Below are 27,061 nucleotides of genomic sequence, written 5' to 3' on the forward strand. Positions count from 1 at the left end.
TATATATAATAATATATTCAAATAGTTCAGCTAAAGAACCGAAAAAAGCACTAAAAAAGTCATAAAAAGTATAATCACTTATTATTATATTATAAAATTATATAAGAAAATTTTACACAAATGTAAAACACAAATATAATATTATATATATCTTTTTTTATAATAAAAGTATATGTTATTTTTGAAGAATCTACTTACACAGACTAAAAGGAATCATACAAAAAATTGTAGTTAAAAATACAGCATAAAAGACAGAGTTAAAAGGGACTCGTCATCGTTTCGAGGTTTTCTTAGAATGGTTAACCCCTCACATTGCTGTAATCATGTTACTTTCACCAATATTTATCTCCAAAAACAATAAACACGAAATGTGTACGACCCATAGCTTTTCAAAACAACTACAATCATATTTTTTTACAATGAGATGAAATTAATTAGAATAATAATATACAAGCGCTAATAAATCTTTAATAAATTACGTTTTATGTGCCAGAAATATTTGGTTTGTTAAAAGCATCTTTTCGCCAGACACACAATTTAAGTAAGGGGCTGAACAAAACACATGAAACTGTCTTCAATATTGAAACATGGTTTCACTTACATACAAAGCATAAGACAAAGAGAACTGTAAACCGTTGAAAACCATCGACTCTTCAAATAAACCTATCGTCTCCTAATAATTTTAGATCTCTGGGATCGGGCGTAAAGGCTTTTAAATTAAAAGAGAATGTCAACTTGAATTTCGATTTGCTTCGAGTTGGAAATCCATGTCAAATTGTCTTGAAGATGTGTGTGTATGTTCACTCTTATATCAATATCGACATTACGCCAGAGTAATGTCGTGTAAAGAAAGACTGTCTTTTCAAGTTTGTTGTTTTGGACATGAAAAAATTTACTTCCTCAAAGAATTCATCAGTTCTTCTCAATCTAAAAGTGCCACCAGTAAACGTAATTTCTTTTATACTTCTAATCCCATAATGAATGCTTTGTTTAGCTTTCCTCTGCTAGCTTGGGCCTTCGGTTGCAAGGATGGCCATCACCTGACTAATGCTGGTTTGGGACAGAGCAGGGAAGGGGCTTGAGACTTTAGCGCCCTCAGATTATCAAGCTTTCTATCATGTTCCGTTTCATTTCTTATATATTTTATTGAGTCCCAAATTTTACGCATAGACTAAAGACATTTAAACACTTTTCTGAACTGGACTTTTTTTTAGTTTTTTGTTTATTCGTAATTTCTGAATTGTTTTTAAAAAGAAAGTATTTTTTTAACATGCGCACCAACATTGATGGCTGCTTTTCATTTATCATGGTTAATCGTACAAGGACGTGCCTAGCATAGGGAGTTAATTTGCTATTATAACATTACTTTTGGGGGACAGATTGAAAATACTTACAAGAGCGAAATATATGCAAAAGAGTGATATTAAAACTTCAAACGAATGAAAATTATCTTGTCAACGAGGAGAAGGCCACTCTTATTCCAGGTTCTCACCTTTGAAGCTTCAGTTGGACTCCCCATCCTCCCCCGAATACTATAAAAACGAAGGCTCTAACGCAAAATTAATGTGGTAGGGAGTTTTTTCCTGCAATCATTTTCTAATAAATGGAACTGCCTAGACTTCTACTTTAATCATAGGTAACCGAATGACAAGCCCGGATATCTCAGATAATAAAATCGGAGTCAAGGGTTTGAACTAGACAGTAGACATTCTTTTCGTCAGTAAAAAGTAATTTGAAAAATTACTTTTTTGTATTACAAAATACAATTTGGGTAAAATACCCAAATTTAGTGCTTTTTGGGTAAAATACAATTTGCTGGGAAAAATTGATATTTGAATATTCTAACGTGCTAATAGATTTAAACTCAACTAAAGTGGGGGAGATATTTCCTCTTCGTAAATGAGTACTTTGTAAATAAAATTTCAATTCCCAATAGGTTTTATAAATTTCCAATTACTTAGTTGGGAATACTTCTTAGATTTAGTCCCTCCGACGCCCGGAAGTGTAAAAGAAAGAAACGGTTGGCTTCCACGTAGGAAGATCACAGGCCAATTTTCGTAGCTGATCGAGGGATAACTGCGAGACTCTCGCTTCCTTTTCAAGAGAAACTTAAAATTAAATTTTTGTTGTCGTGTTTTCTGTGTTGTCTTACGATTGGGGGTTGAGTTCAAGTTTTCAGGAATAATTTTGTTGTGGGGTAGAACAAGGCAACATTAAATTTTATGTTTAAGGGGGGACAAATTAATTTCTTTGACCCTCACAAAACGGTATACGTTGCGGATTTTGTGTTTTTTTACGTTAGCCCTCGCTGCTAGTTAATTTATATCAAACAGTTCGTGGTAACGAACTATAAGAAAGGAGTGAATACGCTCAATAGTAACCGAAACTCTAAAAACCAGAACTTAAATATTAATAGACACATCAAAAAATCAAGGTATTATGGTGAATCCAAATATATAAAATTAATCAACTTCAGTGGTACCCATCCAAAATTACGAGCCTGAGAAAATTTGCCTGATTTTGGAAATAGAAAAACACCCCTTAAAATTCAAGAAATCTTGATGAAAATCACACCATCAGATTCAGCCTACGAGAGAACCCTACTATGGAAGTTTCAAGCTCTTGCATAAAAATGTAGAATTTTGCTATTTTTGCAAGAAGGCAGATTCTTTTTTTCCAGGGGTGATCGTATTGAAATAATGATTCTAGAATATCAGGAGAGGTTATATTCGAAAGGAAATTAAAGGTTCTAGTGCCCTTTTTAAGTGACAAAAATATTGGAGGGCACCCCCTCCCATGCCCATTTATTTCCCAAATTTATCTGACCAAAATTTTGAAAAATATCTTTTGTTCATTATAATTAAATTATAGGATAACTGCGTCTTTAGGGTAAATAACCCCCTCAGAATCCATGGGGAGAGTCCTGTAAGCAATAAGAAATTCTTCCATTGTTTACGTATAGTATTTATTATTGGGAAGTATACTGACATTTTTGGTGCGATTTAGTGCTTCGGGTGGATTTCTATCGGGAGAATCTTCCCTGGGGGGATATTTCAAGGGAGGTTGAATTTTCCCGGGAAACTGGGGGAATTTGACAGAATTCCTATTCGAATTTTTTTTTAATTGTCTTACATTCTCTTCGACAACTCAATTTTGCATTTGGAGACGTTCAGGAGAAAATACCCGAGGGCTATTTTCCACGTATTTTGATATCCGGAAAAAAATTTATTGCGGAAGGGGGAATTTTTGGAGTGATCGAGGAATCGATTAGATGATTAAAGTCTTTTGAAATGAAAGTATGCTAAGGATAATATTCAGGCTGAATCGTCCGCAAGAAATCTTACGAGGAAGGGGATTTTCAGGGATGATGGAACTGCCTAGAGGGAAATCGATGGTGGGAGAGTGTATTTTACGTTTGACGACACTTTCACGGAGGAGTTTAGTGTGAGGGTGGGTGTATATTTTCATGGAGGGTGAGCCAGATTTACCTGCATTATTTGAAAAACGACCAGAAATTAAATAACTACAAACTAGTGTTTTTAACTGAAAATACGAGGCAACTTTAAAACTCAAAACGAAGCAAAATTATTCCGTAAATGAAGTGTTGCCCCATCCTCAATACCTTTCTTTTTAGGCTAAAGTTTGACTTTTTGTCCCAATTATTTTAGGAATGGCTACTAAAACACAGGGGTCGTTTAATTACAATAGGAAGCTTTTTTTTAAAGTGCTAACAGCTTTAGCGTAAAGAGCCAGGCATTTAATAGGGGGCAACCCTTTATATTCGGAATGATTTTTGTTTGTTTTTGAGTTTTAATGTTGCTCCTTGCATTCAGTTAAAAAAAACTTGTTTTCTTTTTTATTTAATCAGACTAAAAACAGTGTGAGTTCTTTGAAATTCATTCTGAGTTCTATAAAGTTCATTGTGAATTCTTTAAAATTTTCTTCCATGTACCACAAAAAAAAAGTTTCCAAGATGTCTGAAACACGCAAAAGATTATTTAGATATGCCTATCACCAATTGATTACCTATATTCTATTCTTGCATGTACAAAGTAGAGCGTTGTAAAGCTTTTCGTATATTATCCGATATCTATTCAGATAACAGTTTTATCGCGAATAGCTGGTACGCAACAGCACAATTATAATTTAAAGGAGTTTCAATCTAGGCCATCTTGGTGAACTTAAGAATTCTTTAGAAAAGTTGTTCCGTATTTGGTACCGAGAAATTGAGCAAACATAAAGACAAGACCCGTCTGTAGCAAATTGGGACAAAATTTGGTCCTTGTAATAGCGGTTTTATCCCTGGGCACATTTTTCTCTGTCTCGAAGAAAAATGCTGTAATAGCAGTTGATGGCCGACGACTGTCCAGCGTAATGTTAATGTTGACAGAAGAGAGATAAGGGAAAGTCTAAAAAAAATACAACAGGAGAAGCTAGATTACGAGAATGCTTCCAATGCACAAATTCTTTATGTGAAGATTTAAACTCTTTATCATGTATAATATGCGTTAGTTTGTTAATGTTGTGTTAGAGAGACATGCTGACAGTAAAGAGACATTAGTTAATGTTGGTAGAGAGACACCAGGTAGAGTGCAAAACTATAATATGAGAAGCTAAATTATAAGAAAACTTTCAATGTACGAATCTCTTAAGCAAAGGATTAAAAATTCTGTAATTGCTGTTGAGGTCCAAAGACTAAATTAATGTTGACAGTAGAGAGACAAGGGAATGGCTACGAAACTGTAACACGAAAAGTTAAATAATGAGACTGTTTTCGAAACCCAATCCTTTATGTAAAAAATGGGGTCGTTGTCTATTATTATTATTATAATGTATATTAGTTTATAGGTAAATTTTTATTGGTAATCAGCATCGGTATCCGTTATTCGGCAAATGTGAAGCTAGTTTATATAAAAAACATTTTATGTGTTTTGGCATAAATGAATCCTAACATTCAGGAAAAAAAAAATACTCTAATTAATTTTATTGTATCTGAATGTCTTTATTAACACGATAAGGAGTAGTAAAAAATAAAATAAAAAAATGGAAGTGAAATCAAGAAATATGGCGAAAACACTTGCAGTAAAAATGGAACTATATACGAGAGAATGAGAAAACTAAAACTTAAATTAAAAAGAACAGCAAATGATCTAAGGAATGCATATTAGAAATGAAAACAAAACAGAAAAAGGAGAAAACTAGAAAGAAGAAAAATGGCAAATAACCTTAGGAATAAACTAGAAGGAAACTAAGAGACTAAAATACAAGAAGAGAGCTAGGATTAATAGGTAAGCAAAATAATAGTAAAGAATGTTATCAGTGAAGTAAGGAAAAAGAAACAAAATCTACACGTAAAAATTCTTCATGTTCATATTATTGCATTTTTATGCACCTACATTGCAAAGCTGACTGAATTAAAATTCTATTACTTAATGAAACTCTTCAGTAATCTAACTAAGTGCGTAAGGAATATAGTTCAGAAGGTAGGAAAGCAGAGCATAAAAACCAATTGTTTGAGAAAATAAAACGAAAGTATGAAGGACAGTAGCGATCATACCTGATTGTGGAAAAGGCAAAGAAAATTGGTAATTAGTGATTTATTGCCTAGGTCTATAATAAATTAATAAAAACGCTAAATAGGCCAAGTTTTAAGGAAAGACGATAAGTTAACGAAAATCGTTTTTTGGCAATCCATCTGGGACCAAGGGAAAAGCAGGTAGTCCCTGACTGAGGGTTAAGAATGTTGTAAAACAAGATTTAAAGGAGATTAGTTATTCACGAGAGGTGAATAAAATATAAACCCTTGAACGGATCTCAACGGAGCTGAAGTAAATTTTTAGTAGGGGTAGTAGATGTTAAATGAGAATTTTTTCTCTAAATTCTGATATAGTTTAACTTAAAGGGATGAAAAAGATTCAAATGAAATTGTGTATTTTTTAACTTTATAAAGACGTATAAAAAATAGAGAGAAAAAAACTCTAACAAAAAAATAGATCACTTTTTATAACTTACACGTCTGGTAAAATAATTTTGTACTGATCCATTTAACCGTTCACCCTCAAAAGCCGAGCGTGGGGTCCCTCAAGGCTCAATTTTATGGCAAGTACTATTTGTAGCTGATATATATTACCTAGTCTCTGCGGTTTTAGGTGAGAAATCCCCGTACTGTTATCGCTATGTCCTACATGTTCTCATGCAAATAACTGTAGTTTGTTTTATTTAGACTTTCTTTTTACTACTGCTGAGGATAACACCTTTTTTAATTCTTGGAGAACCAAGACTGAGGTTTGTGCATATTTAATGGACCTATTTGAGTGAGTTTTACTTTGGTTTCATACTACCTTGGTTGCCCTAAATATTTAAAATTTAGAATTCTAATTTTACTGTGTATATCTCAGCCAAGTCCTGAACCATCTGAAATTCATTCATCTGAATGCTCTATTACTAGAGCTAAGGATTACCATATCCCTTTCCAAGGCATCTTTCTTGATGAAATTTTATTTTTTACACATTTTAACGCGTTGATAAAAGAAGAAAACTTCTATTAAATTTTTCGAAACTTTCTATTTTAAGAAAGATTAAAGAGAATTTTTACCCAGGCCAATTCTGAGAAGCATCCTTCCCCTAAAAAAATTAGTCGTATGTTTCATATTTTCCTTTTTTCTTTCACCGTTTTTAACACTTCGAATGAAGCTAAGAAGCAAATCATTCTGAAAAAATAAGTAGCTATTTGATCTTTAGAAATCTATGATCTTTAGTGTATCTTTCACTTTCCTCCAGAACAACGTTGATCTTCCCAAGTCTCTTTCTTCATCTTTGGTGTCCAATTACCACTTTTTTAACTCATAATACTCAAATTCTGCTTATTCCAACTGTAAAATCTGATTTTCATTCTTTAGTTGCTTATTCTGTTATATTTAATACCTTACCTGAAACGGCTAGAGAATGCAATGCCACTTGTTTGGTGCCTTCAAAAGATTTATAATTTTTCGTTTTGGTTCTATTATTATAGCTTTTATCCAGTATGGTCTTTGTTAAGGGATCAGAATAAGTTCTTCTAGGTTGCTGAAATATTTCCATCCGTCTCCCTTTTTTAATTTTATTTTTCTTTTTTTGTGTATGAGCTAGTCTTAAATTATGTGTATATCTTCCCTTTCTTCTTAAGACAATGAAGTCTTTGTGGGAATCTACGCCTTGAATCTGTTGTTTGATCTTTGTACTCTGTTTGTGAATATATCTTATCTTCATTTTAAAGGACTCTCATATTGCAGACCAATTGAGAAATAGATCCGTTAAACAATTTACCCAGTTATGTGGATTGATGGGGTAAGAAAGTAAATGATGTTTGCCGCAGTAAACTTTGGACCACTGCGAGTTTGCTTACTTACATACTTTAATATCAGTGGAAGCCAGACGATGAACTATCCTGCCCAATCCTGAAAGATCTTAGCATGACTTCTAAGGACCACTTTGGCCGGTCTGTTTTTTTTGGGCTTCGGCAAACTTCTCCAGTCTTTTTCCCATATCAAACTATGTGTACAAAGCTCTCTATGTGGTTCTGAACCCTGTTAAAATTTTTTAGATTTTTTTTTCTTTTTATTTTTTTCCTACAAAGGCATCTGGTTAAATTGTTTCTATTATCTTATTGTTAGTTACTTCTGTGTTGCACAGAGAAGTACCTCAATGATTGTGCATTCTGCTTCTGTGGTTTCTGCACTGAGTAGGTATTGTACACATTCGTTTGATATCTCTTTTGGCTTCACTGATTTTGGTTTGGTTTGATCTAAATTGCCTTGGTGCAAGTATTTTTTATTTTTTTTTTTAACTCTAAAAATGCCTTGCTGTATACAGGCAAAATCTTCTTCTGTTTACCTTCAAAGGCTTTTCAATGAAGATTGGTTAGCTGTTGTATTTTTCTTAGTCTTATTCCGAAGTATTGGTCTGTGACAGCATATTGTAGTTTATGTTTTTTTAATAGTTACTTGGATTCAAAGCACTGAACCATCCTAGAATGTATTTTTAGCTCAATACTCTTCGTGAGAGTGCGATCAAAAAGGCTTTCAACTCAGGATGGTAGTTTATGGTGTTTGAGGCACTTGAACAAATTGTATTGAAGGGTATATCGTTTGGATGTTCGTACATTATATTGAAATAGGCAAAGGCCAATGGTTCCATTTTATATTGCAGAATCTTCAATACAGGGATAAACAGCATACAGGGAAACAGCAATACAGGGATAATCAATCAAATAGTCGTTTGATTGATTGTCTCCTTTTTTTCTTTCTGCTGGTCATTAACATGCCGTTTTTGCTATTTACTTATTTTATTTGGTGTCTGGCTCATAGACAAGACTTCTTAGCTCCTCATGAAAATTGCTAAGCTCAGGACACACTACTATTACTACTACTACTACTATTACAAAAAACTCACCGCAGAACCAAGCTGCGGCCCAATATATTCAATGCATCCCTCTCTTCACCCTCCCAGAAAGTTCCCATTTCCTTTGAAGTTTTCTTTTTGGCACCCTCCCGCCCCAACTGCAGACGACCAGCTTTCTATTTAGCCCTAGATGGTTGGCAGAAAAAGACAATCTTTGGCAATATGTCATCCTTCATCCGTAGAACACGCCCTAGCTATCTCAACCTTTCTCTTATTATCAAACAGTTCGTGGTAACGAACTGTAGTAAGGAGCGACCCGGCTCAATAGTAACCAAAACTCTAAAAAATAGAATTTTGATACCAATACATACATCAAAAGAATCGCATTTTAATGCTGATTTTAAATATATAAGTTTCATCAAGTTTAGTCTTACCCATCAAAAGTTACGAGCCTGAGAAAATTTGCGTTATTTTAGAAAATAGGGGAAACGCCCCCTAGAAGTCATAGAATCTTGACGAAAATCACACCATCAGATTCAGCGTATCAGAGAACCCTACTGTAGAAGTTTCAAGCTCCTATCTACAAAAATGTGGAATTTTGTATTTTTTGCCAGAAGGCAGATCACGGATGCGTGTTTATTTGTTTTTTTTTTTTTTTTCCCAGGGGTGATCGTATCGACCCAGTTGTCCTAGAATGTTGCAAGAGGGCTCATTCTAACGGAAATGAAAAGTTCTAGTGCCCTTTTTAAGTGACCAAAAAAATTGGAGGGCACCTAGGCCCCCTCCCACGCTAATTATTTTACCAAAGTCAACAGATCAAAATTCTGAGATAGCCATTTTATTCAACGTAGTCGAAAAACCTTATAACTATGTCTTTGGGGACGACTTACTCCCCCACAGTCCCCGTGGGAGGGGCAACAAGTTACAAACTTTGACCAGTGCTTACATATAGTAATGGTTATTGGGAAGTGTACAGGCGTTTTCAGGAGGATTTTTTTGGTTGGGGGAGGGGTTGAGAAGAGGGAGATATGCTGGGGGAACTTTCCATCGATAGTTTGTCATGGGGGAAGAAATCTCCATGAAGGGAGCGCAGGATTTACTAGCATTATTTAAAAAAAAAATGAAAAAATAAATATGAAAAAGTTCTTTCAACTGGAAGTAAGGAGCACAATTAACACTTAAAACAAACAGAAATTATTACCCATTTGAGGGGCTCACCTCCTCCTAATACCTCGCTCTTTACGCTAAAGTATTTTTAGTAATTTCAACTATTTATTCTACGGCTTTTGTGATTCTGGGGTCATTCTTAATGAATTGGGACAAAATTTAAGCTTTAGTGTAAAGAGCGAGGATCTGACAAGGGGGGAACCCCCTCATATATGTAATAAAAATATGAGAATACAAAAGTTCTTTACGTAAGCTAATTTATAAGTTACGTAAATCTTTTACTAATAAAAATATTCGTAAAAAATTAAAAATTCTAGTTGCCTTTTTAATTAACCAAAAAATCGGAGGGCAACTAGGCTTCCTCCCCCGCTCTTTTTTTCTCAAAATCATTCGATCAAAATTAGGAGAAAGCCATTTAGCCAAAAAAAAAAATGCAAATTTTGTTTTAATTATTCCTCTACGGAGAGCCAAAATCAAAACATGCATTGATTCAAAAACGTCCAGAAATTAAATAAAAAAAAACAAGTTTTTTTAACTGAAAGTAAGGAGCGACATTAAAACTTAAAAAGACCAGAAATTACTTCGTATATGAAAGAGGTTGCTTCCTCATCAACGCCCCGCTCTTTACGCTAAAGTTTTTTACTGTTTTAAAAAGAAGAATTGAGAGAAAGAGTCAAACTTTAGCGTAAAGAGCGAGGCGTTGATGAGGAAGCAGCCTCTTTCATATACGAAGTAATTTCTGGTCGTTTTAAGTTTTAATGTCGCTCCTTACTTTCAGTTAAAAAAACTTGTTTTTTTTATTTAATAGCCCTAGAAGACGGGATTCAGGATGTAAATTATAAAGGATTTAGCTAAACACAAATAATAATGCAACAAAGAGATAAATTAGGGAAAAAACACATAATTAGGCCTTGGTGTACACGTGCTCGAGCCTAGAAGGGAGGAGCTCATGAGATTCTCCTCAGACATGATTTTTTTCATGATAGGAGGAAGGGGTTATAAAATTTAAAAATCGCATAAATTAGAAACAATTTACCATTTGGCAAACCCTTTAGATCCCCCCTACCTATCTATCATTATCTAGCTTTTATCTACTTTTTATCTACTCATTATCTACTCTTTTTATTCTTGTTCTAATCTTAACAATTGTAGAAATATTCCTGCATTGTGCTTCCAAAATTCTATATGTTTGAAACAACCGAGCGACCAGAATCAAATTTTATGCACAAATTACAACTAACATTATCAAACAGTTCGTGGTAACGAACTGTAGTAAGGAGCGACCCGGCTCAATAGTAACCAAAACTCTAAAAAAAGGAATTTTAGTACCAATAGCTACATCAACAGAATCACATGTTAATGCTGATTTTAAATATATAACGTTCATCAAGTTTAGTCTTACCCATCAAAAGTTACGAGCCTGAGAAAATTTGAGTTATTTTAGAAAATAGGGGGAGACACCCCCTAAAAGTCATAGAATCTTAACGAAAATCACACCATCAGATTCAGCGTATCAGAAAATCCCACTGTAGAAGTTTCAAGCTCCTATCTACAAAATGTGGAATTTTACATTTTTTGCCAGAAGGCAGATCACGGATGCGTGTTTATTTGTTTTTTTTTGGTGTTTTTTTCCCAGGGGTGATCGTATCGACCCAGTTGTCCTAGAATGTTGCGAGAGGGCTCATTCTAACGGAAATGAAAAGTTCTAGTGCCCTTTTTAAGTGACCAAAAAAATTGGAGGGCACCTAGGCCCCCTCCCACGCTAATTATTTTCCCAAAGTCAACGGATCAAAATTCTGAGATAGCCATTTTATTCAGCATAGTCGAAAAACCTTATAAAGGTTTTAGCAAAAAACGCTAAAGTTTTTTACTGTTTTAAAATGTAGAGTTAGGAGAAAGAGTCAAACTTTAGCGTAAAGAGCGGAGGGTTGAGAAGGAAAAGCCCCTTTCATATACGGAGTAATTTCTGTTCGTTTTAAGTTTTAATGTCGCTCCTTACTTTCATTTAAAAAAAATTGTTTTTTTTTATTTAATTGAATAAGGATTGATTTTAAAAAATTATGTCTATAAAATATGCCTTAGAAATAAATGATAATTCTAACTTTTTGGAATTACAGCAAATTGAAGGGAGTAACTAAAGTTTCTGTGACTTCATTCTTGAATAGTAGAGTCGAATTATAGACAACGAAATAACATTAAAGGCATACAACAAAGAAATAAAAAATCAGCGATGTGTCTCCTATGCGTATTATTATTGCATCTTTTTTGAATTTTTTATCAATACAAAAAGAAATTTAAATCCCCCCTCCTCCTTCTCATAGGCTTTGAAGAATATTTTTTCGTCGTATTTTTATTGAACAGTCGAAAAAGTCTCCTCCCTTGCATGTTTGCTCTCTGGCACAACCGTTAGCAAAACTTCAGATATTTCAAAAAAAGAATCTTCTTTGTAAATTTTCTATGGAATTGATTCTGGAAACGAATCTGGATTAAATGGATTTTGGAAAAGAATCTACTTACTCAAAAGTGTCAGAATTTTTTGGAACAAATCCATTGGAAGGGATGTTACAGGTCGGTGTATAAATTGCTTCACCCTGTTCTTCCCAATCATAAATAATCACCATGGAATATGGAATCTGAAAAAAAAATACTATTATATAATATAATTAATTAAAATATTATATTTTACAATAATTTCAAACCTAAAAGTAAAGCCATTGTTTTGCTGTTTTATTTTCTTTATTCGTTAGCATCTTTCCATTATCAGCATTTTGTGGTTTTCCTATAATATGCTTTTTTGTGTTTGCTTTACACTGTCGCTTCTTTCCTTTCTTTCTTTTTTCTGGTGATCCGTTTTTCTTTACAATTTTGTATAAAGATAATGATTTTGCATAATGATTTTGTGTAGCGATAAATTTTGTATAAAGATAATAGAATACTTAATATTATTACTTAAATATAAAAGATATATATAACGAAATATATAATAAATCTATGAATAAAAAAGAGTAAAAGCTGTTATATCCATGTATGGCGACAGATAACGAAGGAATTAATATTTTGAGCCTCAACTATTTTTTTTTGGAATTGAAACTGAAGTTTTAGTTTAAATCATGCTTTATGACATCCTCATATCCCAGAAGAGGACCATCTGCTTTCCGTTTAGCCCTAGAAGGTTGGCAAAAAAGGACAATCTTCGGCAATCTGTGATCCTTCATCCGCAGAACGTGCCCTAGCCATCTCAACCTTTCTTTCATCTTAGCCCTAGAAAGCGGGATTGAACCACATTTTTCGTAAAGCATACGGTTTTAAATACAGTCAGTCTGCCGGGTTCAGTATCCAGAACAATTCGTAGGCAATTTCTCTGGAAAACATCTAGTAAATCTTTGTCCGCTTTTCGGAGCACCCATGATTCAGAGCCATGTTTGACCACTGTCATCACTGTACCTTCCAATATTCTAATCTTGGTTTGCAGACTCATCTTTGTTCTTCTAGTCCTATTCTTCCAAATTTTATAACTGTAAAAAAACTCCTGAGCCTTGACTACTATACTTGTAACATCTTCGCGGCTCCCACCGTGTTTACTAACAATACTACTAAGGTAAGTGAAGCTGCCCATCTGATCAATCTGTTTGTTACCCAACGTCGCATTTTCATTTCCTCTTATTCCTAGCCTTAGTGACTTAGACTTCTTAACATTAATTTTCAAACCTATTCTAGCATCCTAACTCGCAAAACCTCTAAAAGTTTATCCATTTTCCTCATGCATTCATATAGGATGCTTAAATCATCAGCATAATCTAAGTCCAGGAGATTTTTCCCTCCTATTTTATTCCGTAGTCTCCTATTGCCTTTCATGTGCTTCTTAAGACAAAGTCCATCAAAATGATCCATATAAAAGGAGATAGAACACAATCCTGCTTAATTTCTGATTTACTACAAAACCAGCTGCTAACCTCATTTCCAACCTCAACCGCAGCAGTTTTATTCTTGTATAAGGCAATAATCATTTTAATGTGTTTGTCTGGTATACCATACAAGGATAAGACCTTGCTACAGCTCTTCTATCAACAGAATCAAACGTATACTTATAATCTATAAAACGGAGGACCAAAGTTGTTTGACTGCTAAGGCACTTCTTCATTATTAATCTAAAATGAAAATTTGGTCGACACATTCCCTACCTTTTTTAAAGTCACACTGTTGTTTTCTTAAAACTTCGTCTACAGAATATCTCACTCTAAAAAGTGTTTCACTCTAAAAACCTTTTAGTGCTGTTGCTAATCGTTCCTCACATAAAAAATCTTCCTTCACATCTAAGGTATCACAAACTTTTTCATTTTCCTTTATATCTTTTCCTGCAACTTTATCTCGGTTTAGTACATTCTCAGAATGTTACCCCCATCTCTCTTTACCTCTTTCCTTATCACTAATTGTGGCCCCGTTCCTATCATTAACTGGGACAAGTCCGGATTGACTACTTCCTCTCAATTTATTATTATGGCAGTACGACATTTTACTATTATGCCATCTAGCTGCATCTTCCACACCCGCGGCAACTTTATCCATGGCCTCCACTTTACATCTCCTGAGGTCATATTTTAACGCTTTCTCCACTTTCTTTACATTTCTTTTGTTTCCATATGATCTATCACTCAGATAATTCTTGTAAAAACCCTTCTCCTCTGTATTAAACATAAAGCTTTTTCACCAATATTCCTAGCTGCATTCTTAAAATTCTTCCCTACAACACCATCAGCAACTTCACATATTGTTTTTCCAAAATTATTCCCAACATCATCCACATTACCAAATTTTAAACTCTCAAGTTTAGTATTCAACTGTTCCTGGAAAGTTTCTCTCAAATTCTCATCTTGGAGTCTACTAACATCATAAGTTCCTGCGAGTTAGTTACCCTTCCAAAATTTCAGCTTTAAAATAACCCTAGACACTACTAGACGGTGATCTTTACGTCTAACATCAATAACAGCTCTGCTATATATCTAGGTATCTTGTATTGGTCCTGCCAGTCTTCAGTTTACTATGACATAATCAATATGTTTTGCTGTCTTACCATCACGTAAATACCATGTCAACATGCAGGCCATTTTGTGACCAAACACCGTTCTGGTTATAACTAGATTGGTATACCTACAAAATTGCATAAGTCTGTAGCTATTACTGTTTTCTTTTCCTACACCAATTTACTTAGGCTAGGATACCATCTATCTTCATTTCTACCAGCCTGGGCAATAAAATCTCCTTGTAAAAACATCATATTTTTACCTGGGACCTTTTTTTTGCTCCTGTAACTGTAAGTAAAATGTATCTGAGTCACTAGTATCTCCGTCAGTCAGTTCAACATGGGCATATATTACTATAACTGATACCCTGAACTTTTAAGTCATAAAACGAGCAATTAGTATTCTATTATTAATACCTTCCCAGCCTAAACAAGATTTGGCAGCTTCCTTATTTATCGTGAGTCCTACTAACTTTCTATGTACCCCATCCTTCCCGTCTAAGTAAACAAATTCTATATCACCCAATTTCATGCTTCTTAACCCCCGGGATATGAGTTTCCGAAGATCCCAATAAATCCATTTCCAAACGTCAGAATTTGTCAGTCAAATTTTCGATAGTTTAGTCATTTTTCAACGCCATAATAGTCCTTTATATTGTCAAATAGCCTATTATTAATACCTTCCCAGCCTAAAAAAGATTTGGCAGCTTCATTATTTATCATGAGCCCTACTTCCTGTCTATGTACCTCATCCTTTCTGTCTGAGTAAACAAACTCTATATCACCTTATTTCATATTTTCTACCCTTTCTGGATATGAGTTTTTGAAACTCGTAATAAGTCCAGTTCGAGTTCGGCGGAAACCGTCAGTCAAAATTCGTCAGTCATATAGTCATTTTTAACGTCGTAACATTCCAAGTTCCAATTTACAGGGTCTTTAAATCATTGAAATTATTTTGGCCTCAGAAAAAGCAGTGATCCCGGATACCAGTGCAGGACTGGGATCAACATCTCTTCTCAAGTCTACACCGAAGCGCTTAAGCTGGCCTAGAGCCGGACAGTGAGAAGCCCCTGAGACCTCCAGTCTGAATGGAGGCTTTGTGCAATCCTGGGCTCACCTTCGTCACAACTTGGTTTTCAGCACTTGGCAATGCTCTTCTGTCAAAAAGAGTCAAAATCCTGCACAGACAATCCCAAGCCTATTACCTAGACTCATTAAATATTCATGCCTTCAAACGTTATGCTACATGAGGAGGCAACCCTTAGTAGATAAATTAGCTAGGAAGAGGTTTTTCAGCCCAAAAACGCCCGTCAAAGCATACTAAGCCCAGAAGAATTATCCATTAATCAGAATCTCGTGCGAATGCTATGTCGTTTACTAGGCTATAATTTCCTCGAGGGGCGCCACTCCTCAAGTGGGAATAGAGTTGACCATAAGGTCCCCAGTTTTGTAAGTACCTCGAAAGGTTCGAGGCAGCCCTTTGCACAGGCCATTGTCCATAGATCTGGCTGTTACACCCTACCGCAGTTGTCCTGCTATAGAAGATTCTCTCACGATGGTGTTGTATGTCACAACGCAATTTATCCCATGACTGGGATAAGGTTTGTAACTCATGGGACGTGTGGACACGCCGGTGGGCGCTGTTGAGTGTACATTTGAGGGGCCTTCTTCTCCTCCACCTGTGTTTATTGCCCTGGCAGAGGGTGCCCTATTTGTCTTATGGATCGCCAAGGACATGGTCCCCCTTTGGTCCGTGCCTCCTATGGAAGTACCCTGCATGTCTGTAGGACGTTCCTCTATCGCCACCTGGGGACATGCTGAATGGCCTGGGAGATGACTATAGAGCAGTAGACTCTTAAAGCTTTTTTTCTTAAATCTTAAAATATCTTTGGAAAAAACTTATATGGAAAAAGCTAATTCATGGGTATGAACTCCTTTGCATTATGTGGTGGCAAAATTACATTTGAAAGAATGGGTTGTTAAAAATGACTAAACTGATTTGACAAAAAAATACCCATAGAAAGGGAACCTGAGAAAAAAAATATTACAAAACAGACAATTTCAACACTAGTATATCAATAAAATGAGACAAAACATAAAATCTCTTGAAAATTTCTTGAGACAACACATGAAATTGCTTTGAAAATTTTAAGCTATTATCCTAATAGATTGCTCATTCCTAATATATTGCAAACACACATCGCTGACAAACTGGATGCAAATAGTCCCCCCTGACTTAGCTCAACTTAACTCGTAACATTCTTCGAAATTTCACTGGAATATTTTTGGACTAACCATGGGTGGTTCAAGGTGATAGATCGACTCTTATTGATTAAGACTTTGCGAGTAATCTAAGAAATTGTACTTATGCGCACACTGACACAGAAGGTGAAGAGCCGTGGAGAAGACATCATGGGCACCGTGATGAGAACGCCACCAGGTGCTACTAGAACAAATGTTTTCTTTCGGAATTCAAATGGATACATTTATCATTTAGATTTTTTTAAAGCATTCTTCAATAGCTTCTTGTTTTCTAGAAGAACTGTCCCCCATGCCCCCTGGTGGTGCTTATGGGGTGTTTCACCATACAAAAATATTCTTTAGAAAAAACTATCCTTTAAAGCCGTGGAAAATAGGATCCTAAGATTCATTTTGATATTTAAGACTTTTTCCTAGCAAATATTTTGAGAGGTGTACTATTTCAGAGATGATTGTCTTGGAGCAGTGTTACATGAATATTAGACTAGAATATAAAACGGGGGATAAAGATGGGAACATTAGCACCCCTCACATCAAAGAAAATGTTAGATCAAACAGTTTGTTACAGCCCACTGTAAATGATTAGCAGCCTTTGCCGATATAAACCGTTACTCTAAAAAAAATGCTTTGCTGCATCCATAGTTGCAGGTGCAACTATATGCAGCATAAAGAATCTGATTTTAAATTTTATTTTAAATCTGATATTAAACCTAATTTTTAAATATGATTTCAAACTTATTTTAAATCCGCAAAATTCTTATTATAAAGTTCCTCCTCAAATTCTATTAGCAAGTGAAAATTCGCAATTTTTTTTTCTAAAATAATATTGAATTCTCGCAGAAAGGGGAGCTGTTCTAATGGAATAATGCAACTAAATTCAGCATGCCCGAGAATCCTATGGCACAGTGTCGACAGAGCATGAATATTCCTATTTATCTTTCAGAGAAAGATAGCCACACATGTGACCATCTATAGTTAGTTGTCGTAAGCTATTAAAAACGGTTCATTTGCATAAACACTTAAAGGTTTAGTCTTCTTTTTAAGTAAATACAGAGATCACGCAACAAGAAATTGCAGTATTCCAGCATTTTGGCTCGTAGAACAGCAATTCGGGCCTGAACAGGGGGAAAAAATTATGCAACAATACCAAGAACTACTAAAAGGGAATTTATATAGCTTCCCAGTTTCAGGGACCGCAGTGACATCCAGCATAGCATTAGTTCCTAAAAATAAACGCGGTCAACAAAAATTTTCGATATTATATACCAAGTGACTAATAAAAATAACGACTATAGATTATCTATTAGATGCACAGTTATCTATTGAGATCTTAGTCAGTGAATTGAATGATTGAGAGGAGGGCACTTAAGCCTCAGAAAATTGTTTTAGGTCCACGTTTTCATGCCCTCTATATGAGGTGCTTCCAACAAATATGTAAATAAGTCTTTAATAATAATTAAATAAGTTTAATAAGTTAATAAGTATATAAACAAATAAAATAAATTTATTTTATAAATAATAAATAATAAATATTATATTAAATATATTAAATATTATATTATAATATTATATTATATTAAATAACATATAATATTAAATATAATAATATATAATAAATTCTAATTATTTTATTTTATAAATAAAATAAATATTATAAAATAAATAAATAAGTTAATAGTTTTAATAATAAGTTAAATAAGTTTCCTCCTTGAAGTTAGACTGTATTGCTGATAACTAGAAATTTTGCTTCAAATAAAACTTAGCTGTCAATTGCCTTAAATATTACGGAAAACTAAATACTTTGCTTTAGCTAGTACTTAGCTATCAGTTTTCTGTACATTTCAAGGAAGAAATGATTTGCAAAAAAAAAATTCGGATTTAAACAGTACAACCAAACTGAATGGCATGAATATGCTTGAATAAATTGAAAAATAATTCTCGGTATGTTCGCCATGTTCAACTCACTATGTTCAACTATTATTTAATCTTTTTAAATATTATGTATAATAAAGAAGTACTCTTCAAAATTTGTCCATTGTTATTAAAGTAATGTAACTCTCGCTATGTAATTCTTGAATTTCTCGCTATGTTCGTAAATATGTTCGTAAGTCGAGTAATTCTCGCTATGTTCAACTAGTATTTTGTCTAAGTAGTATTTTGTATAAAATTAAATTTATGTTCTTTTTATTTTTGACATCAGTAATTTTTCTACCGTTCTGTCCAAGGGTAAGGAGCTATTCATATCAATGGCATTTCAAACTATAAAAAGAAATTTCGATGAACCATTTATTATATTGATTACATAAAAAAGTATAGTTTTTTTTATTGGTAACAAAGCCGATAGCCTCTTTTAGAAAATTATGCTTTATTTTGAAAACCTTTAGAAAGCTTAAAAAACTTTTAGTTCACCACACCGCAAGAATGGGAGAGCATATTTATGTACATCTGCTATAAGCAATAAAATTTTCAGTATAACTGTTTTAAATGGCAATATGGTAATTTAACACTTACAGTTGCCCATTAATTACATTTGTTACACTCATAAATGTTTTCAGACTGGGACTGTAAAAATTTTAAACAGTTTGGAGGTGAGGAGGTCGGGTATTAGCCACCCTAATACTTGTAATTGCTTCTGCTCGTTTTGAGTTTCAATGTTGTTCTATACCATCATTTGAAAAAAAAAATTATTGAATAACAGAATAAAGTAGGATTTGGTTTCAAAAAGGGAGTCAAATCTCTACAACTTTTCAATGAAAAATCTCTGTGCACAGATAAAGGCCAAATTTGAATATGTTTTCGAAAATTGTTATTTATTCGTTATAATTACACCTTTTCAACATGCTAGAAAACTGGGGCTTGGTTTTCGAAATCTTTTGCGCTCTAATTGAGGTAATTACATTTTGGTCCTGTGCTATCGAGGAAGTTCTTGTAATCTTAAACTAGCTGCTGGGCTAAATACTGACTGCAGGTGGTAGATTTTGTTTAGCAAAATCGATCAAGAGAAGTACGTATAAGAATTTCAGATATCATAACGAAAATAAAATTCTTCATAGTTTCCTAAGAAAACTCTTAGAAAACTTATCTCTTTTACTACCCATCATAAAAGAATGCCCATCATACCCGTCATATACCCATCATAAAAGAATATACATTTTTACCAGAGCTTTATACAGGACCTCTTATTTATATTCAGTAATTACTGGAAATACTAAATTTTCCATTCGGTACTGAAGCAGAAGCAGAAAGAATATCTGCCAAGGGTTTTTCACTAGGCCACGTGAAATCTGGCTGTTGTAGGTAGAATTTGGCTTCTGTCAAAATCAATCTGGACAAGGCCTTTACCTAGATAATATTAATGTTAATATAGAGCTAACCCTAATCTCTTAGAAAAGAGACAATGTATTTCAAGCTGCTAAGCATCTTAAGTAAAATATTCAAAAACTATCATAAAAAATACGGTTTTATATTCAAGTCCATGCTGTCATGCCTAGAGGTCATATTTGAGACTTTCGCACTTCTATGATAATAGGTTAAAATCTTTGCTGGGCAGTTTTCAAAAAAAGAGACTGCAGGATAATGAATATTCAAACACATTTTTAATCCTGCTTATCCATATTGGAATCCTGATCCTTCTTTCCAGAATAGCTTGAAAAAAAAATTGTTAAATTTACTCCGAAGTCTCAAAATGATAGACGCAACTTTTCGGTGGAAAGTGTCGAAATATCTCAGAAAAAGTTAAATTACAGGTAAGGGGAAACATTGACAATTGCGACAATTGTGGGGAAGCTACAATAACAAGGAAACCATGGATTGGTCATGAAACAGAACGTCGTTCCTTGATAGTTCAAAATATTGCACGACTGCCCCATACTTTCACTTTTAGTTTTCAGTTTCTCACTTAGCAGAAAAACAAATTATTGTTCACGTTTTAGTGCATTTCGAGATATAAAAAAAAATATTTTAGTATTTTAATTTTAATCTTTTTAGTATTAGGCCACCTTTTTGGGGAGAGAATCGGTCTTTTCATAGAATATCCAAATGATTTTTTGTTTATATTAACAAATTTCACTTGAAAGTTTCATGCCAAGACAAAACCTACAGGCCCTTCAAACAACCCTTGCCATTATTTCTATATGACAAGTAGCATACCTTAAACGGATTTTTGAATTTCTGATAATTGATTTCTGATCCTCTAAACACATGAAGTTGAATCAAAGTGTAGAAAAAAAACATGCTTACTTGCTTTGAATTAAGAGCCTCCCATCTAAAAAACAACTCTGATATATGAAACGGGACAGGAACTACAAAATTTAAGGCATAGTCATTTAAAACTCCTTCTCGAACGTAATACAGCTCGGTCTGCAAACCTAAAAACACAAAAGAGCATCAGCAACCAATAAACTGTACCAATAAATACCAATAAGCAACCAATAATCAAAAACCAATAAACTGCAAACCTAAAAACACAAAACAACTTCAGCAACCAATAAACTACATTAACAGAACTCTAAGAAATATTGACAGACCAAAAAGAAAATTAGAAAATAACACAAAAAAGTAAAATTCCACATTTTTGCATATGGGAGCTTGAAACCTCTACCGAAAGGTTCTCTGATACGCTGAATCTGATGGTGAGATTCATTGACGTTTTTTCCCTTCTTTTTCTAAAACCACGAAACATTGTGTTTGTTCTTCTCTCTACCAGACAAAAAAGCCGAATTATTTTATAATAAAATCCGAATATATTATAATATATTATATATATTAATATAAATAAATTATAGCATAATTACATTATATTATAATATAGTAGCTGTTGGGGTGGCGCTTCGCGCCACCCCAACACCTAGTTGGTGGGGCGCTTCGCGCCCCCCAAGCCCCCGCGCGCGTAAGTCGTTACGTGCCATTGTAGTTGTGTCCCACCTGTGAATAGAGATAGATATAGATATATATATATATATATATATGTTTTTAACTACGTAAAACATGCGAATATACAACATTCTTCGCTGTCCCATTGTCTGTGCATATAAATAGATTGTCAGGTTTACTGACTCTTGAACATGCAACATATAATTGTCCATGGGAAAAACAATCCGTATTCAGATCTATACCTCATTATTCTAATGATGTGTCCCTGTGTCCCGGTCGTCATTTATATTCCCTGTGTCCCGGTCGTCATATGTGTCCCGGTATCCCAGTTTGTAATTTCTCTTTGAGTGTCCCGGTCGTCATATTCCCTGTGTCCCGGTGTCCCGGTCGTCATTTATATTCCCTGTGTCCCGGTCTCATTCGTGTCCCAGTATCCCAGTTTGTAATTTCTCTTTGAGTGTCCCAGTCGTCATTTATATTCCCTGTGTTCCGGTGTCCCGGTCGTCATTTGTGTCCCGGTCTGTAATTTCTATTCGAACAATCCCTGTGTCCCAGTCGTCATTTATATATCCCGCCTGTGCCCCGGCGTCCCCGTTGGAGTTGTGTCCCTATGTCCCGGTCGTCATTTATATTCCCTGTGTCCCGGTCGTGATTTGTGTCCGGGTGTCCCAGTCTGTATTTTCTCTTTGAGGTTCCCGGTCGTCATTTATATTCCCTGTGTCCCGGTCGTCATTTGTGTCCCGGTGTCCCCGTATGTAATTTCATCAGTTGACAAACATGACGTCAGTCGACAAACAACTTCATGACGCATACAGCTCAATCCTTATAATGACGTCAGTCGACAAACATGACGTCAGTCGACACACAAACATGACGTCAGTCGACACACACACACACACAGACAACTTATTTTTATATATATAGATATTATAATATTATATATAAATTTAAGGCATAGTCATTTAAAACTCCTTCTCGAACGTAGTAAAGCTCGGTTTGCAAACCTAAAAACACAAAAGAGTATCAACAACCAATAAACTCTATTAACTGAACTCAGTTAAATATTGACAGACCAAAAAGTAAAATTTAAAAAAAACACAAAAAGTAAAATTCCATATTTTTGCGTATGGGAGCTTGAAACCTCTACAGAAAGATTCTCTGATACGCAGAATCTGATGGTGAGATTTCTATTCAGATTCCTTGAAGTTTTTTGGGTATTTTTCTTCTTTTTCTAAAATCACGAAAAATTGTGTTTGCTGTTCTCTCTATAAGACATATATTGCATGACATATACGACAACTGACATGCATTTTTCCTGACATCTGACCTTCGGTTCCTTTTATTCTATATTTTTAAGCTCCTATGGTTTACCTTGCCCCCCTCTTCAGATTATGAGGTCTAAAACCACTACTGCCCTCTAGAAAAATATTTCTCTGGATGACCCTTTCTCCTTCCGGAAATTATTTGCTGGGAGCCCTGACACAAATACCAAAAACAGTGCCTAGCCACTCTAAATGTAAAAGCAGAATAAGGGAAAATGTAGATCAACAGCATAACTTACTACAAATGGGAATCACCTAATATCAAGGCGAGGATCGCCCTAATAGCTCCACTATCTTTGTACTAAATTACCTTTTTACATTAAAAATTACAAGTATAAACGAGCTTTTTTAGTTGTATTTGCATTTCACGGTTAATTGTGCAGTTTCAGTTTAAAAGCCCAAGCTGAGCTTCAGGCCAAAGAGCAAGAGGTTGACAAGAAAATTGTAGCCCTCTCATCCTTAAGTACTTTTTTTACTTTGAATTTTTGCGCTGAGCTTCAGTTCTTAAAAAGCTTGTTTTTAATTTCTCTCAGTTTTCAACTTATCTGTAATCAATTAATTATAAACTCAACAATTTTGCCATTACGAAGGACAGACATTACCGAATGGAACCATTCCCTTGAAAACTGGTAGATTTAACAAGATGTCTCAGTGCCTTAAACTGAATGGTATTTTCAAAAATTTTAGCCTCATATCATTCTATCCCAAATCGAGTAGAATTTTCTCTCTTTGGAAAGGGCACTAGATATCGTGGAAGGCGAAATTTTGCTGATGTGCGATTTTTCGACTTCTTAAGGAGGGCACTAGAATTAAAAAGAGAAAAATGGACAAGCCCATTCCCCATTTTCAAATACCTTAAAACGTGTTCTAAAAGTTATTTATAGTAAACTAGATGTTGGGGTGGCGCTTCGCCCCACCCCGACACCTAGTTGGTGGGGGCGCTTCGCGCCCCCCAAGCCCCCCCCCGCGCGCGTAAGTCGTTACGCGCCATATTAGTTAAATGCCATTGTAGTTGTGTCCCTCTGTCCCACCTGTGAATATATATATATATAGATATATATATATATATATATATATATATATATATATATATATATATATATATATATATATATATATATATATATATATATATATATATATATATATATATATATATATATATATATATATATATATATATATATATATATATATATATATATATATATATATATATATATATATATATAAGTTGTCTGTGTGTGTGTGGGTCTGTCGGGTGACGTCATGTTTGTGTGTCGACTGACGTCATGTTTTCGACTGACGAAATTACAGATCGGGACATCGGGACACAAATGACGACCGGGACACCGGCACATAGGGAATATAAATGACGACCGGGACACTCAAAGAGAAAGCGACCGGGACACAAGGAATGTTCGATTAGCAATCACCATCAACAAAGCACCGGGACACAAATGACGACCGGGACACAGGGATATAAATGACGACCAGGACATAAAGTAAAAAAAAACTAAAAAAACTAAAAAAAAGGTAAAAACTACAAAAAAACTAAAAAGAAAAAAAAACTAAAAACTAATAAAAAAAACTAAAAAAACTAAAAAAGAAAAAAAAAGAAAAAAAGGAAAAAAAAAATGAAAAATAAAGGAGAAAAACAAAACTAAAAAACTAAAAAAAAAAAAATTAAAAAGAAAACCGGAAAACCGGGATACAAATGACGATCGGGACACAGGGAATATAAATGACGACCGGGACACAGGGACACAACTACAACGGGGATGCCGGGGGGCACAGGGGGATATATAAATGACGACGGGGACACAGGAAATGTTCGAATAGCAATCACCATCAACAAAGCTCAAGGGCAATCATTAGAATCATGAGGTATAACTAAAAAAACTAAAAAAAAGGTAAAAAACTAAAACCTAAGAAAAAGACCAATTCAAAAACGAATGTATATACAGACCGGGACACCGGGACACAAATGACGACCGGGACACCGGGACACAAGGAATATAAATGACGCCCGGGACCCTCAAAGAGAAATCACAGACTGGGACACCGGGGCACAAATGACGACCGGGACACATGGAATATAAATGACGACCGGGACACAGGGACACAACTACAACGGGGACGCCGGGGGCAGAGGGGATATATAAATGACGACGGTGACACAGGGAATCGTCGATTAGCAATCACCATCAACAAAGCTCAAGGGCAATCATTAGAATCATGAGGTATAGATCTGAATACGGATTGTTTTCCCATGGACCATTATATGTTGCATGTTCAAGAGTCGATAAATCTGACAATCTATTTATATGCACAGACAATGGGACAGCAAAGTATGTTGTATATTCGCAAGTTTTACGTAGTTAAAAACATCTATATATATATATATATATATATATATATATATATATATATATATATATATATATATATATATATATATATATATATATATATATATATATATATATTCACAGGACACAACTACAATGGCGCGTAACTAATATGGCGCGTAACGACTTACGCGCACGGGGGGGCTTGGCGGGTATATATATATATATATATATATATATATATATATATATATATATATATATATATATATATATATATACATATATATATATATATATATATATATATATATATATATATATATATGTTTTTGACTACGTAAAACTTGCGAATATACAACATTCTTCGCTGTCCCATTGTCTGTGCATATAAATAAATTGTCAGGTTTACCGACTCTTGAACATGCAACATATAATTGTCCATGGGAAAAACAATCCGTATTCAGATCTATACCTCATTATTCTAATGATTGCCCTTGAGCTTTGTTGATGGTGATTGCTAATCGAACATTCCCTGTGTCCCCGTCGTCATTTATATATCCCCCCTGTGCCCCCCCCCGGCGTCCCCGTTGTAGTTGTGTCCCTGTGTCCCGGTCATCATTTATATTCCCTGTGTCCCGGTCGTCATTTGTGTCCCGGTGTCCCAGTCTGTAATTTCTCTTTGAGTGTCCCGGTCGTCATTTATATTCCCTTTGTCCCGGTGTCCCGGTCGTCATTTGTGTCCCGGTGTCCCGGTCTGTAATTTCTCTTTGAGTGTCCCGGTCGTCAATTATATTCCCTGTGTCCCGGTCGTCATTTGTGTCCCGGTTTTCCATGGAAAAAACAATCCGTATTCAGATCTATACCTCATTATTCTAATGATTTCTCTTGAGCTTTGTTGATGGTGATTGCTAATCGAACATTCCGTGTGTCCCGGTCGTCATTTATATATCCCCCCCCTGTGCCCCCGGGTATATATATATATATATATATATATATATATATATATATATATATATATATATATATATATATATATATATATATATATATATATATATATATATATATATATATATATATATATATATATATATATATATATATATATATATATATATATATATATATATATATATATATACATATATATATATATATATATATATATATATATATATATATATATATATATATATATATATATATATATATATATATATATATATATATATATATATATATATATATATATATATATATATATATATATATATATATATATATATATATATATATATATATATATGTTTTTAACTACGTAAAACTTGCGAATATACAACATTCTTCGCTGTCCCATTGTCTGTGCATATAAACAGATTATCAGGCTTACCGACTCTTGAACATGAAACATATAATTGTCCATGGGAAAAGCAATCCGTATTCAGATCTATACCTCATTATTCTAATGATTGCCCTTGAGCTTTGTTTTTTCCCTGTGTCCCGGTTGTCCATGGAAAAAACAATCCGTATTCAGATTTATACCTAATTATTCTAATGATTGCCCTTGAGCTTTGTTGATGGTGATTGCTAATCGAACATTCCCTGTGTCCCAGTCGTCATTTATATATCCCCCCTGTGCCCCCCGGCGTCCCCGTTGTAGTTGTGTCCCTGTTTCCCGGTCATCATTT

The 27,061-nt window shown here is 34.3% G+C and overlaps 1 protein-coding gene across 1 annotated transcript in view; it reads right to left on the minus strand.

Moving 5' to 3' along the window:
• The window catches only part of LOC136037348 (tyrosine-protein kinase Drl-like), a 116,849-nt gene that overhangs the window by 86,843 nt on the left and 2,945 nt on the right, over positions 1–27,061 (minus strand). Inside the window, exons 2-3 of the mRNA XM_065720024.1 lie at positions 21,065–21,192; positions 12,064–12,179 (exon numbers count right to left, since the gene is read on the minus strand). Coding sequence (XP_065576096.1) covers positions 12,064–12,179; positions 21,065–21,192 — 244 coding nt within the window. The remainder of the gene's footprint in view (positions 1–12,063; positions 12,180–21,064; positions 21,193–27,061) is intronic.

The sequence above is a fragment of the Artemia franciscana genome, chromosome 16 (genome assembly GCF_032884065.1).
Source record: "Artemia franciscana chromosome 16, ASM3288406v1, whole genome shotgun sequence".
In the NCBI taxonomy this organism is placed as follows: Eukaryota; Metazoa; Arthropoda; class Branchiopoda; order Anostraca; family Artemiidae; genus Artemia; species Artemia franciscana.